We start from the raw sequence: 13,085 nt of genomic DNA, 5'->3' as shown, positions 1-13,085 counted from the left end.
TAATTCTAGGCCTTACTTGCTGTGAGTGGTACATTGGTATAGAAATCTAGGAACAGAGTGGCCTGAAGATTCCTTTTAAATAATAGATGGTTTTCAAAGTCTTCAGGCAATGGAGCAACAGCTGTCAGTTATTATGCTGATTGCATTGCCTGTGGTGCTGCTGCTTGTATGACGGGGCTTCAATTTGCTCTTGGCAAATAAAGGAAGGGAAGTGGGACTGCTTAAGGGAATCGTGCCCAGGAGCATGTTTCAGCATTACCTACAGGGCTACACCCTCAACCACTCTCACAAACATTAACCTTCCTTCCAGTCAAGGACCCAAACATACAATCACATACCCTGGTGTGTATGAGGGGTCTTGACTAACATGCTGTAAAAGATGGCACTGTTGCAATGCCTCTCTGCGATGCCTCTGACACGAGTTTTAGGTCTACAAAACAGTTAGGATATGAGCCCCATCTTATTTGAAATACATTGTAAATGTATTATAGATGTATTTTATGGTGCATAAACTTAATTATTTTGTTTCATTCACTCCACACAGACTTCCTCACTCTAGTAGAAAACTGAACCTTATCCCTTCTTTAAATTGTATGAAAACAGTATCACTGGCCCAGATGTTTTGACTGCATCATATATGTGAAACTTCTACAATTCCATATTCCATGAACTCGTGTGTACCTAGAGTCCTCTGTGTATCTGCACACATGCCACCTAGAACCTCTAGGTGGCCTTATATTAAAAACTGTTCCCAGTATTAACTCCTTTATTAACTGTATTTTATATGTTGAGTGTGCAGCATCCTTCCTCTTCCACCCTATTTACTAAGTATCTGGAAAAATAAGCATATTGAAGCAAAACAAGACAAGTATTTGGAATTAATACAACAAAAATTAGCAGAAACCTGAGATACTCTAACCATTCAACTCTGCTCTGAGGACATGTGGCAAGACTCTTCAGTTGCCATGAAAATAATTTTATAAAGAAAAATACATAAACTTGAAAGAACTGAATGATAGCTGCTGCTAGCCACATTGAAATGGTTGTCCCAATGACATAACCACAGAAAACAGGGGTTTTTTCTCATTTGCTTTCCTGATTTACGGTTAACACTCTTCATAATCCTCTCAAACAGCACCAGTGTAATGACGAAATTGTCCTTATGCCATTTCATCCTCAAAATGCAAAGAAACAAAAAGAAATTATTTCTGGAAAAAACAGACATTTTTAATGTTTTTGGTAGCAAGAGACACACTTAGTTAAGTAGAACTTGAACACTCTTCAGTGCTAATAGCATTTTTGCCTTCTGTTCCTCACAACACATCTAAAGTGAGCCACTGAATCAGTATAAAACTTTCTCCAGCACATATTTTGTCTCTCATAGCCACACACTGAGACATCTGGAACACATTATTGCACTGTAGACTCTATACATTTTAGTCACAATGTTTTGTTGTTGTTCTGGAGAGCTTATGTTTTCCTGTTTGACTTCTCCAAATATTTCTGGAGGAAAGACTCAAATATATAAACAGACTTATAAAACAAAGTCTTGAGTTTCACTGAGGCTATATTTTGGTTCTTTCTAGTAAGTAGCTCTTCTTAATCATACAACTTCTTTATGAATACTTTCATGTTCAGCATACAATATGATGAACAGCTATGACTTCTCAAATTTTATCATGTAGCAGCCACTGCTGGATATTCATTTCTTTAATCTCTTGGCGTCATATTAATACATATCTGATTACAAAAGAACAGCATGATATAAAGGGTGGGGGAGGGTTGCATTGTTTCTCTTTCTTATTGCTGTTGGTAGGATGAGCAAGTATACAGTATACCAGATATCTAAGTGGAGCTGTAAGACATTCTGAAACTCTGGACCTGCATCTCACAGCACATATGGGATACTAGTTTGAAAAGTAATGTAAAAGACTGCCATTTCACTGTGATTTTACTGTACAAAAGTGGATTTACCTATACACAGAGATTAGTGTTAAGCAAGCTGTGAATTTGCAGCACATTAGATCCTCCATTGTAAATTTACGCTGAGCTGCATGGAACCATTGTCAGGGCACATTAATGGTATTCCTAAGGTAAACCGATATAGTGTAAATTCATAACAAGTAGTAGCCAGTGCCTTCAAGGAGAATGGTATACAATAGTGAGCAGAGCATAAATTTATATCTAGATTAAGTCTATTACCTTCCATACAGGTAAACCCTCAATGTATATAAATACTTTTAGGTATTCTGAAGGAGATCTATCTATCATAAGAAGTTACTAACCCACTTCCAGATACACATTACTTAAGAAACAGCAGTAAAATACTAAATGCTGTGCTCAATCTGCAGAAGTGGAATGAAGGAACAAGCAGCACAACTTTACTGAAAGCTCTGAAAAGTATTTTGAAGGCAAGACTAAGAACATTTGCTGTCTCCCTTGGCTTCAAGTCTCTTCCTCTTGCTTTATTGGATCACATACTTTTTCTGTTCCATTTCTCAAGTTGTGAAATACCTACACCTCTCTCTGGTGACTGCTAGTGTTCTGCAAACAGAAAAAAAAAAAATCTAAGATGGATCAAACCAAAAGCACAAACTATGTCATTCAATAATTACTTTTTCGAGGCTAGAATTCTTCTCTTAAAATAATTACAAAAACTCCCACAGCTTTCTGACTACTTGGTGGTGCTCAGCTTTTTAAACAATCAAATGCTTTATAGTTTTGATTTACAGGCTATTCTCAGTCTTTTTCACCAATTAGTCCTACTATCTCAGCACGTACTCAAAATTCCCCTTGGAAATAGAATTGTCTGATGTGACAAAACAGGGTCATCTTCAGAGCTAAATTTTAAACTTTTATCGTATACTTCCATTTTCTGATCTTGATTTAAAATCCCATTTTGCAGACTTACACACCCATCTCTTTTACGCCAAGAATCAGCGCCAAAGAACTTAATGTAAACCCTTTACGCAATTTTATCAGTCTTCCCATGATTTGATTGCCGCAGAAAGAAGTTCAAAGAGCAGAAACTTTACAAGAAATGCTGGTGATACCAAAGCATTTGGAACTCTGCCGTTAGTTTTGAAGGCGTTTCACTTCTGGGACCTCTGTGTGGCCGTTATCTGATTTCCGACAGAAATCCTTCCAGTGTCAAAGGTCCCTCCCCTCTAATGTACAGCTGTGTCACCGCGCTCCAAGTGTTTGAACTGACGGAGGAACCACAGCTCAAAAAACAACACGCGAAGCTGCAAACCCGGCAGGAAATCCGAGCTCTGGCACAAACCGGCGGTGCCTGGCGCTGCTCCCTTCCCTGCCGCCCCCGGCCCGGCCCGGCCCGGCCCCCCCGCCCCCGCCGCGCAGGGGGAAGCCCCCACGGGCAGCGGCGGGATTGCAGAGCCGCCAGCCTCCGCCTTGCTCCGCACCGCTCCTGCGCCCCGGGCAGCGGCCCCGCTCCGCGCCGCTCCGCCGCGCCATGCAGGTGGGTTTGGGAGAGAGGGGGGAGAGAGGGGGGTGGGCGGCAGCGCAGGCGGGCCCTGCGCGGCCGCGGCTGCCGCCTGACGGGACTTCTCCTTGCAGACCTTCCTGAAGTGGCTGCTGGGGATCTTGGGGGTCGCCGCCATCGTCACGGTCATCGCCGTGCCCCTGGCTCTGCTCACCGGCAGTAAGTGCGCGGCGGGGCCGGGGGTGGGCGGCGGGGCCGGGGGGTTCCCTGCGGCCGCTGGGGCTCGGCCGGGCGCGGGGGTTCCGCAGTCGCGACGCCCCCGGCAGCGGGGGGAAAGTTTTCCTGAAAGTTTGTGCTTTAGGGAACGGCGTTGATAGAGCTGGAGCTCTGGGGAAACCGGGAGGTATTTCGTCAGAAAGGTGTCTCACCTGAGGATGGGGGGCTCGGGGAGGGGTGGGGAGTTAAAATGTCCCTTGATTCCCCTGTGAGCTGAGAAAATACGAGTTACAAGCACTATCGTTTTCAGCATTTTCCTTTCCTATTACAGCAGAAGGCTGTAGAACCAGCAGTAAAATGCCAGTTAGTCAATTTCCTAGGGTGTTTGAAGAGACAAGATTATACTCCCTTTAATTTGTTTTCTCAGCACAACTTTTGTTATCGTTATTGAGTGAAATTATATACACAGCACACTTAGAGAGGTCAGAAAAGTAGCAAAAAGATTTGGTATGCATGTTTGGACTCTGATCAGTTTGTATTTTCCAGGTTGCCCTTGTAGCTCTGAATGTTAATGTGAAACAGCATTAAATCCTCATCAAGCAATGCCTTGCTTCCTGCTGGTAGGACAGAGTTGCAGGTTAATCTCTCTTTTTTGTGTTCTTACAACTGACAGCTGAGCAGTTGTGATACGTAGAATTCAGCACTGCAAAGTCTAAGGAAACAAAGTGTTTTCTAGACTAGACCTTTGGTGGTCTTCTGTTTGTGAGGTGCACCCCAAGAAGTGTGAAGATGTGTATGTTGATCTTGACAGCGTGTTCATAAATGAACACAGCAATTGGTTATGTGCACAGAAAGTTCTGGTGGGTTTTTTGTATGTCAATTAAAGAAGCAAAGGTTGTGTCACTAGTGTTCATATGGCATAATTTATGTTTAAATTCCTCTGCAATTCAGCCTTGTCATTAATACTACAAACATTGAAAACTAGATTTTCAAAGTCCACATATCTGAATTACATGCCTTCTGGGCTAAAACTTGCATACATGGATGCTGACTCTCTTTTCTATTGTTTTGGGGCAGCTTTTTGCCACTTATCTCAAAAAAGCAGATTTTTGAGGTGACAGAAAATACTCTTAGTTTCAGAAGTTGGAAGAACAAGAGAAAGGGTCTTGATAACTTACAAGATGCATGTGTGCAGACATAACACCTGGTGAAAGAATTCCATATGCAGGCCTAAACTGCTAAAGAGTTGGTGCTTGTCTACCTTAATGCCAGTGCTGTCTTACTGAAAATCAAATGGGTTTTCTTCTTTCATAAATTGTAGCATAGGAATCCTTTTGCTGTAGAAGTGGCTGCAATTCAGCATCAGTCATTGAGCTATATAGTAAATAGATTTTACTTTAAAGAAACACTTCTGTTGGATGACATACAGAATATCACCATGCTGTCAGCCTTGGCTTGCGTCATTTTGGTTGTAAAAGAGTAGGGCAATGTGTCAGTCTTTTTACTGTTGTCTCAAATTAATGCCTGGGAAATTACCTAGCACACCCATGTAGTTCACTAGGTGTCTCCATCTCGATCCGTATTTTATCTAGAGGGGTCCCAGTTCAAAAACCTGAATTCCCGTCTCTTCCCAAATCAGGCCAGCAGTAATGTCTGAAAAACAACTGTGACCATTATAGTTCAGGAACTGCAGGATGCTTTTGAATTTTTGACTGAAGAATGCTAAACAAATGTTTTCTGTTAGCTGAGAGTGTACAGGTGGTGCAATTGTAATTACTACGTTATAGGCCAGAGCACTTAATCACTGTCAGTTTGATTATATGGCTTTTATGAATGACCTCATGGCATGCAAGTCAGCTGAGGGTGCCTCCTGGGGCAATACAGGTGCTGGCCTGAGTACAAAATGAAAGGTGGCAAAATTGAAGGGTGGTGGGGAGGAGCAGCAGCAGCTGCTCACATGACTGACTATGTGAAATTAAAGTCTGATCTGATAAAAGTAATTATAGTTGCAATCAAGCCTTCATTTCGTCCCAATGGTTCAAGCATTGGGCAGGGAGTTAAAATGAAGATTATTGATATACACAGATAATTTTGAGTTTGGATTTCTTACCTTTGGCCTACTGCTCTTCTCAACCCTGTGCTTCTCAGTGTGCTTTCATTTCATAAACTTAGTAGTCATGCAGCACAGAATTAGTTTGATAAATGGGTTCCAGTGCTGTAAAAGGTTATGAAATTTTGCCACTCCAGAGGAGTTCTGGCTTGTTGGCTGTGGGTAGGCAGTAGGCCTGGCAAGTGGAACTTCTGCTTCTTCTCTTGCAGCCATTTAGCATGAGCAAATACTGCAGACTTAAATTTGCAAAAAGGCTCCCTAATTTTGGATGCAGCCCTTCACTATTTATGTTAAGGGTCTTCATCCAGAACCGTGCACAAAATTCTATAGTTTTTGTTTATAAACACTGCCTATTTTGCCACCTTATTTTATAACTTTATTTTAATGACCACATGGAGCTACTTGCATCAAACAGTTTAATCTCAAAACAACCTTGGAGGTTGTATTTGAAGTCTGTTGATGAAAGCATTATTATGCTTTGAGGAACTAGTCAAGAGATGACCACAGGAGCAAGTGGTAGCCCTTAAAGCATGAGTATTTTCTAAAAGTTGTGGTCTGTCCGAGATTCATTTATCCATTTACTTATGCTTCTCCCATTTATTTTTTTTCCTGCAACTTTCCATGCAGAAGACAGATTGAAACATCCAGTTGCCATACACCTTACCTCTTCTCTAACAGCAGTTCTTGTTACAGCCAGCTGGGCAGGAGGGCCAGGAGTGAGAGGAAGAGTAGCCAATGCTGAGAGCAGGAAGGAGACAGTGCGGTAACTAGTATCATTCTGCTGCTATGAGCAAGTCATAAACCGCCTTAGAGTGGGGGGTCCTATAAAACTGTCTGGTCAAAAACCAGGTTCCTTCACCCAGATGTCTAATTCTCCGAGGGTGAGATATTCACGAAATGAGAAGGCTCATCACTGCCATGGTTGGATGATACTATGTGTGGTCTTCTGTGGTCTTTTGATAGAAGTGTACCTAGAACAGGTTGGAAAAGCACAGCAGGTGCTGGGGAAGTTAATGACCTTAAAGTGCCTGAGGGTACTTTGTGAGTCTGATGCCTAACTGATGTGTTGGGTATTACTAGTGGCTGGTGGAAAGCTATCATAAATAGAGATAAGTGTTACTAGCAGCAAAAGTCCAGTAAGTTCGTGTTGTCATCCTGGATTTGAAGATGAAGAATGTTGGGACTGCTGACACAGCTTCATGCTTCAAGGACTAAAGAGAGGTGAGGTTGCAGATCTTCCTCACAGCCCTGTTAATGTATAACTGAACAGAAAAGGAAGTAAAAGTCTCCAAATAGCTCTCATAATTGTTCTGTTGGGGATGGTCATATCTACAGTCTTCCCCTGTTTATTCTATTTGCATTCTGTCCTGAACCAAGCAAATTTGTGATTAGGTGGTGTGGAGGAGTGTCTATTGCCAATGTCAACACCCTGCTTGCAACTGAACAGTATGTTTAAAATACAGAGAGGCTTCTAGCTGATACACAACCCGTGTATTTGAAGACCTGTGCCAGAAATGAATGAATCTGGCAGCTGTGATCTGTCATGGTTTTCTTGGGAATAAGGGGTCCTGTATTATTCCAGTTTCTGAAAGGCATTAGGTTTAAGGGTGTTTAGGGAGAAAGCTAGAAAATCTGTAAGGGAATTTAAATCTATGGATCAGAAGTTGATCTTTGAAGTAGAATCACTTTGAATCAAGATTCGAAAATTAAGGTTTATATAAGAATCTTGACTCTGTGTGCGTTTTTTTAGAGAACTGTTATATAAATCATGAGCAGTAGTTAATTCCAGTAGCTGAGCTTCAGAGGACTTTCATCAAAATCGTGGCTGAAATTTGCTCCAAAGTTGTATAGGAGATAGAGCAGTTTAACTGCCTTGTGGTGAGTGTGCTGTAGACTTGTCTGACCAAACAGTCTTTTGGCTTGAATCTGACTGTTCTAGCTATTCTCTTCTCCCCACGTATTTATCCACCTTGCTCTGCATTGCAGGATCCTTGTAGTCTTCATGTTACATGTAGATATATTACTTTCCTAGCTAGTGAAGGAAAAGGTAGAGAATGGAAATGTTTTTCTGCTATATGTCCTTGACTTCTGTAACTGTCATTTAACTCAGTTATCTACCTTAATTCAAATGTTGAGTAATGTAATATAAAAAAATTTACCAGCAGTGGATTGCTCTCTGTATCTGATTGCTTGTGCTATTTTTATTTCCTTGCTTTGCAGGAGATGGGGCAAATTTGAGAGGGACTTTGATTTGAGAGAGCTATTGATTACAAAGTTAATGATTACCTCCCTCTGGGGAAGTCTCCGCAGCCCCAGAGAGTGAGGCCTGGGTGAGCTGCCCTGGGAGCTGTCACGGCGCTTACCCGTTGGTCTCTCCTGGATGTCTGGTATCAGATGGGGTTCTGAGTCAAGTGAACCTTTGGCCTGCCCCAGTAGAGTCATTTTTACTTGCTTCTTTGCTGGAAATCCATTTCTGTGCTCTAATTGTCACATATCTCAGGCAGTAACTGGGGGCTTGAGTGTAGGGGGGAAGGTTTTTGAGTGCTTTTTTACACACGTTGGAAGAGAAACAGGGAAGAAGGAAGGTTTGGAAAAAATAGCCTGAAATGTCACTTACTTTTCTGACTAACTACTGAATCAGTCAGGTTTCCCTTCTTGCATCTCTCACGCTGCTCCTAAATTACATTCTTAGATTGCAGATCATTATCGTTCTTGTTCTGCTGTCACTTAAAAATAGCAATACTCATTCACCTTTTCTGATTTTTATCATTTCTCTGTCCCTTTCTTTCTTGTTACTGCTGAGCATCATGCTTGTACTTGTCTTTCCCTTGTTGTGTTTTTTCCAGTCTCTCTTGGTAGTGGTGAACATGCAGTAAAACTTCCATTATTACTGGTTTTATAGTTTTCCATCTCTTTTAAATTAGTTACATAATTTTTTGCTCTTTTTTATTACATATGGAAATTAGTAAAATGTGTCTTGACACTGGGGAATAAACAATACGTATACCAAAAGTAATTTGTCAACAACTTTAGATTTTGGTATGGTGGTGTGTCATACCATAAACCTAACACAATAGTTAACTTCTTGTTTACACCTTACACCTACAGAAACCAACTCAATTCTTCTCTTGAGAAAGGGTGACATATTAGGAAAAAAAAAAATCTAAAATTAAAACAGAACTGTTTATCAACTTCATATGAGTACTACTTACATAAAAGGTTAAGAGCCGTCTTCCCAGAAGGACATACTTAAGTGTTTGCTCTTGTAATAGGGTTATTATGATGTAAGTATTTCCAGTATATCATTATAACAGTGGAAATATCTATGTGTTGCTGCGCTTGAGAATAGGGTAGAGATGAAGAGCTAGTCATTTGGAATTTAGAAAAATAAGTCTGTATCTGGAACAGTCAAAAAAGAAAAATAGCAAGAAAAATCAGCCTTCACAGCCTCTCTGAGGAACCTAAGAGTGAAAGAAGCTGTTTTGCTAAAATATGAACATACATTGACCTGTATCCAATCTTCAAAGCCAATAAAATGCTCTTGAATGTCAACAACTACTTTATTTTGTCAAAATAAACCTGTTTGACACTTTCTTTCAACTGGAATCTGAACAAGAAGAACCAAAATACAGAATTCAATGTATGTTGAGTATCTTTGGTCGGTGGCATAATGTGGATAAGTAAGAATATACGGGTAGTGGCCTATCTCTTAAATTAAGAAAATATTTCAACTAGATCTTTTATGACTGTACCCTTACAGCTTGGCGTATGTTTTCATATTCAGTTACTATGTGGAAGGTGTTGACAGAAAATGAAATTTTAATTTTATACACAGCCAACAAATCTTAATAGTGGCCTGATTTTTAGTAATGAGACCTCAGCAAAATATGTATGTCACCAGGGGGAAAAACATTCATCAGTTTGGAAAAATCCCTAAACCTGTTCATCAGCCACCTGTCTTAAATTGCTCCTCCTTTTCCAAGAGAGAATTTTGTTGCTTTCTGAAGCCCCTCTAATTGAAAATGACACTTACTCAATTAGGAAGGAGAGAAGTGATATTCCCAACTAGACAACAGTGCATGAATATCAAATGCACACTTGTTCATAATCCATCAAATTAAATATTCAGTTAATATAGAATAATTAACCTGAGAAATTAATATTCTTGCAGGAAACTTCATGAGCAAGAAATCTAGACTAGTAATTTTTTAGAACAGTCAAATTTCAGATGGAATTGAGCAAGAATTTTTTTTAACCTTTGCTGAGCATCTTAGACTAAAATCATTGTTTGTTATGGCTCATGACTTTTACTGCAGCAGTGTCTATACAGTCTGTGCTATATATATGCAGTGTTCTTACTGTTTGGAAATAAGAGTAAAACTGTAAGAGCTAATATTAATATCTTCCAGCGGTGTTCTTCCAGGTGTAACATGTATTTAACCTGCAGAAAGATAACCTGCGAAAATTATTGTGAGGTGCTTTTCTGTGTGTGTGTCCCCGAGGACTTTGCGCTCTTTTTCTTCTTCAGCATAATGAAAGAAGAGGCTGTTTGTTCAAAAGTACCTGAAAGACTGGGTTTCTAAGAATTGATAGGGACAGGTTATTATCTTGGTTGATCAGTCACCACATCTGTATTTGAGTGTTTTTATCAATTGTTTTTATCCTAGGTCTTTTGATTTGTACTGGTAGTAACAAAAAAGGAATGACTTAGCCACTTGAAATAAAAATTGCTTCCCATCTGGACTGTGTAGATCTGTATGAGGGTAGATTTTAGGTTTCTGTTTTTTAAAAAAAAAAAAAAAAAAGGCAGGAGAGGAAGCAGGGAGAGAATTGCATACCTGAATTTAAAAATTGTAGTCTTTGTTTTCAGAGGAAAAATATCACAAAGACTCACAAACCATTTTTGTTAATTAATATTATTTGAACCTTTCAGACTTTGGAAACAGTAGCTTGTGCACTGCAGCCAGTAAAAAAGAAATCTTTTTCATAGAAGTTGACTGCAGTGTGCTGGAGCTGATGACCAAACGCGTTAGCTTAACTGGGTTCAAAGTTTCACTTAGTCTTTTCATAGTAACCCAGTTACTTGGCTTTAATTTTGCAGTCAAATTAGTAATATTGCAGTACACATTAAGATACCTTGGTGAAAAACACATCAAGAGAGGGATAAATACTTAACCAGTTATTTCATCATAAGCTTATTGGTGTTTGTGATTTAATTGTTTGTTTGTTTTTAAATTAGACCTTCCCTGAAAATTTTAGTGCTCAGATTTTTTTATTTGAGATATTTCTGAAATATGGGTTTAATGATAAGCAGATGATTCACAATTGAATGGTTCACGAACAGGAGCGGCAATATTATGGAATATCTGATAAAGTACAGCAGCAGCTTTAATTTTAAGGTATCTTTCAAGGTCTGTACATCTTATCACATGGATGCCACATTTCATTCATCTGGACAACCTTGCCTATCCACCACTCTCAAACATGAGCATGTATGTCTCTGCTTTGCATGATCCACCCCACAATTGATGTCTGATGCAAATATTAGCAGTCAGGGTTCTGCAGCAAAATTCCCAGAGTGAGTGTAGGGGGGGAAGGCACTAAGATCACTTCTTTTCAATTTTAGAGGAGTACAGGTACGCGTTTCCTGAGACAAGAGAGCCAGAAGTCTTCTTTTTATTTTTGTTACTGTCAAAAAGGTATTTTCATTTACTCAAAAGATAACAGCTTTTGTGTACCTTAAAGTAAAATAACAGCGAAGGCATCTGTAATTTTTACGTGTTTGTTGAATGATCTCACCAATAGTCCTTAATTTTATGCTTACTGAATTTATCTTGCAGTAAAGCTTTAGTGCCTTCTCACTGCTAGTACTTTAGAGCTAGTTAGCTAAAACACATCAATAACCAGCAACAAAAACGCACTTATTTTAGTAGTCAGGTTAAGAAGCTGTGGTGGAACAATTTGCAGCAACGTCAAAATCTCTCTTCTGTCTCTTTCTTTCAGAAAGTACCTCTGAGCCTGATTCACGAAGAACATACACTCTACAGAATTACTTGAACAATGACTATAAGTACAGAACGCATAATTTGCAGTGGATTTCAGGTAATTAATATCTACATACAGCATGAATGTCAAGAAAATGTATTGCCTTCAGTAAACATATGTCTTCATGCTGAGGTGACTACTGTATCCTGAAAAAAAAGTTAAATTATTTAATGGTGCCATTATAGAAAGGTGCATAGCTCAGAGTTGTGATTTTTTTTTTTTTTTTTTTTTTCCCCCTTTCAATACATGTTCACATTCATGGCAAGCTATATTCTCCTACTGCTAAAAGAACGTACTTGATTCTATGTTTTTTTGTAGAAGCATGTTATCCTATGAAGTGTGTCAGCTTCCTGTGCATGAGGCTATCAGGGAACTGGAGGATACAGGGCACTTTTCCTTTTGACTATGCCTAGTGCCCGAAGGGAAAGAGGTGCCAGAAGGCAGAGACTGTGAGCCCCAGGACTAGTTTTTGTACACGTTCTTGTGCAGTAAGCATCATTTCATTACAGAAGTGGGAAACACAACATTGACCAGATTTTTGAATTTTATTTACTGCTTAAAAACATAAGGGGAAAAGAGAAGTAACTGATGAGGAATTTACTTATTGTTTACTAGCAGCTCTCTTGTTCTTCTAGGAAATCAGTATCTTCACAAAACAGCTGATGGGGACATCCTACGTATCAATGCTGGCACAGGAACATCCTCAGTAATCTTGGCGAATACAACATTAGTACGTTGACTTATATATGCAGATGTTGGGAAAGATACTAAATTTAATATTTTGTTCTGTGCATTTCTTTGAAATCAGTGCTTAATGCATTCCTTTTGCCCTTTGTTGACAGGATAAATACAAGGCAACCACAGTTATATTGTCTCCTGACCAAAAGTTTGCTCTTCTGCAGTACAGCTATACAAAGGTACAGGGGCACTTCTCTGAGGACGAAACTGGGAAATAAAGGTTTGGGAACAACTGAGAGGCTGAGAGAATGTGAGGGAAATGCAGGAGGATGGATAAGTGGATGTCTGTAGGGGAACAGTGAAGTTGAGCAGGCAGGAGGAGGAGAAGAGAGACTGGTATTGTCTGTGGGCTTGGCAGAAGAGATATGACTGCCTGAGAAAAGAAGCTGGATAAAAAGTAGACCAGGAGATATCACAAGGAGAGTGAGGCTGGGTGGTTCATCTGGGAAGACAAGCTAGAAGAGTAGATAGGCATGGCTGTCCAAGGAGTTGTGTGGGTAAGAAGTGATGAGTAGATATGCTTGTATACATATG

The 13,085-nt window shown here is 39.9% G+C and overlaps 1 protein-coding gene across 2 annotated transcripts in view; it reads left to right on the top strand.

Annotated features, from left to right (window-relative positions):
- Positions 1-3,368: 3,368 nt before the first annotated feature.
- LOC141925221 (dipeptidyl peptidase 4-like) overlaps positions 3,369-13,085 on the top strand; it is a 40,882-nt gene continuing 31,165 nt past the window's right edge. Inside the window, exons 1-5 of one of the 2 annotated variants that reach the window (XM_074828976.1) lie at positions 3,369-3,478; positions 3,577-3,661; positions 11,772-11,870; positions 12,449-12,543; positions 12,656-12,730. In XM_074828976.1, coding sequence (XP_074685077.1) covers positions 3,473-3,478; positions 3,577-3,661; positions 11,772-11,870; positions 12,449-12,543; positions 12,656-12,730 — 360 coding nt within the window. In that variant the 5' untranslated portion in view covers positions 3,369-3,472. Of the gene's footprint in view, positions 3,479-3,576; positions 3,662-11,771; positions 11,871-12,448; positions 12,544-12,655; positions 12,731-12,949; positions 13,049-13,085 lie in introns of those variants that run through there. The other variant, XM_074828978.1, reaches the window with a different exon arrangement.

The sequence above is a fragment of the Strix aluco genome, chromosome 6, assembly GCF_031877795.1.
Source record: "Strix aluco isolate bStrAlu1 chromosome 6, bStrAlu1.hap1, whole genome shotgun sequence".
In the NCBI taxonomy this organism is placed as follows: Eukaryota; Metazoa; Chordata; class Aves; order Strigiformes; family Strigidae; genus Strix; species Strix aluco.
Note: the sequence above shows the minus strand (reverse complement) of the source record. Positions and strands in the feature narration are given on the sequence as shown.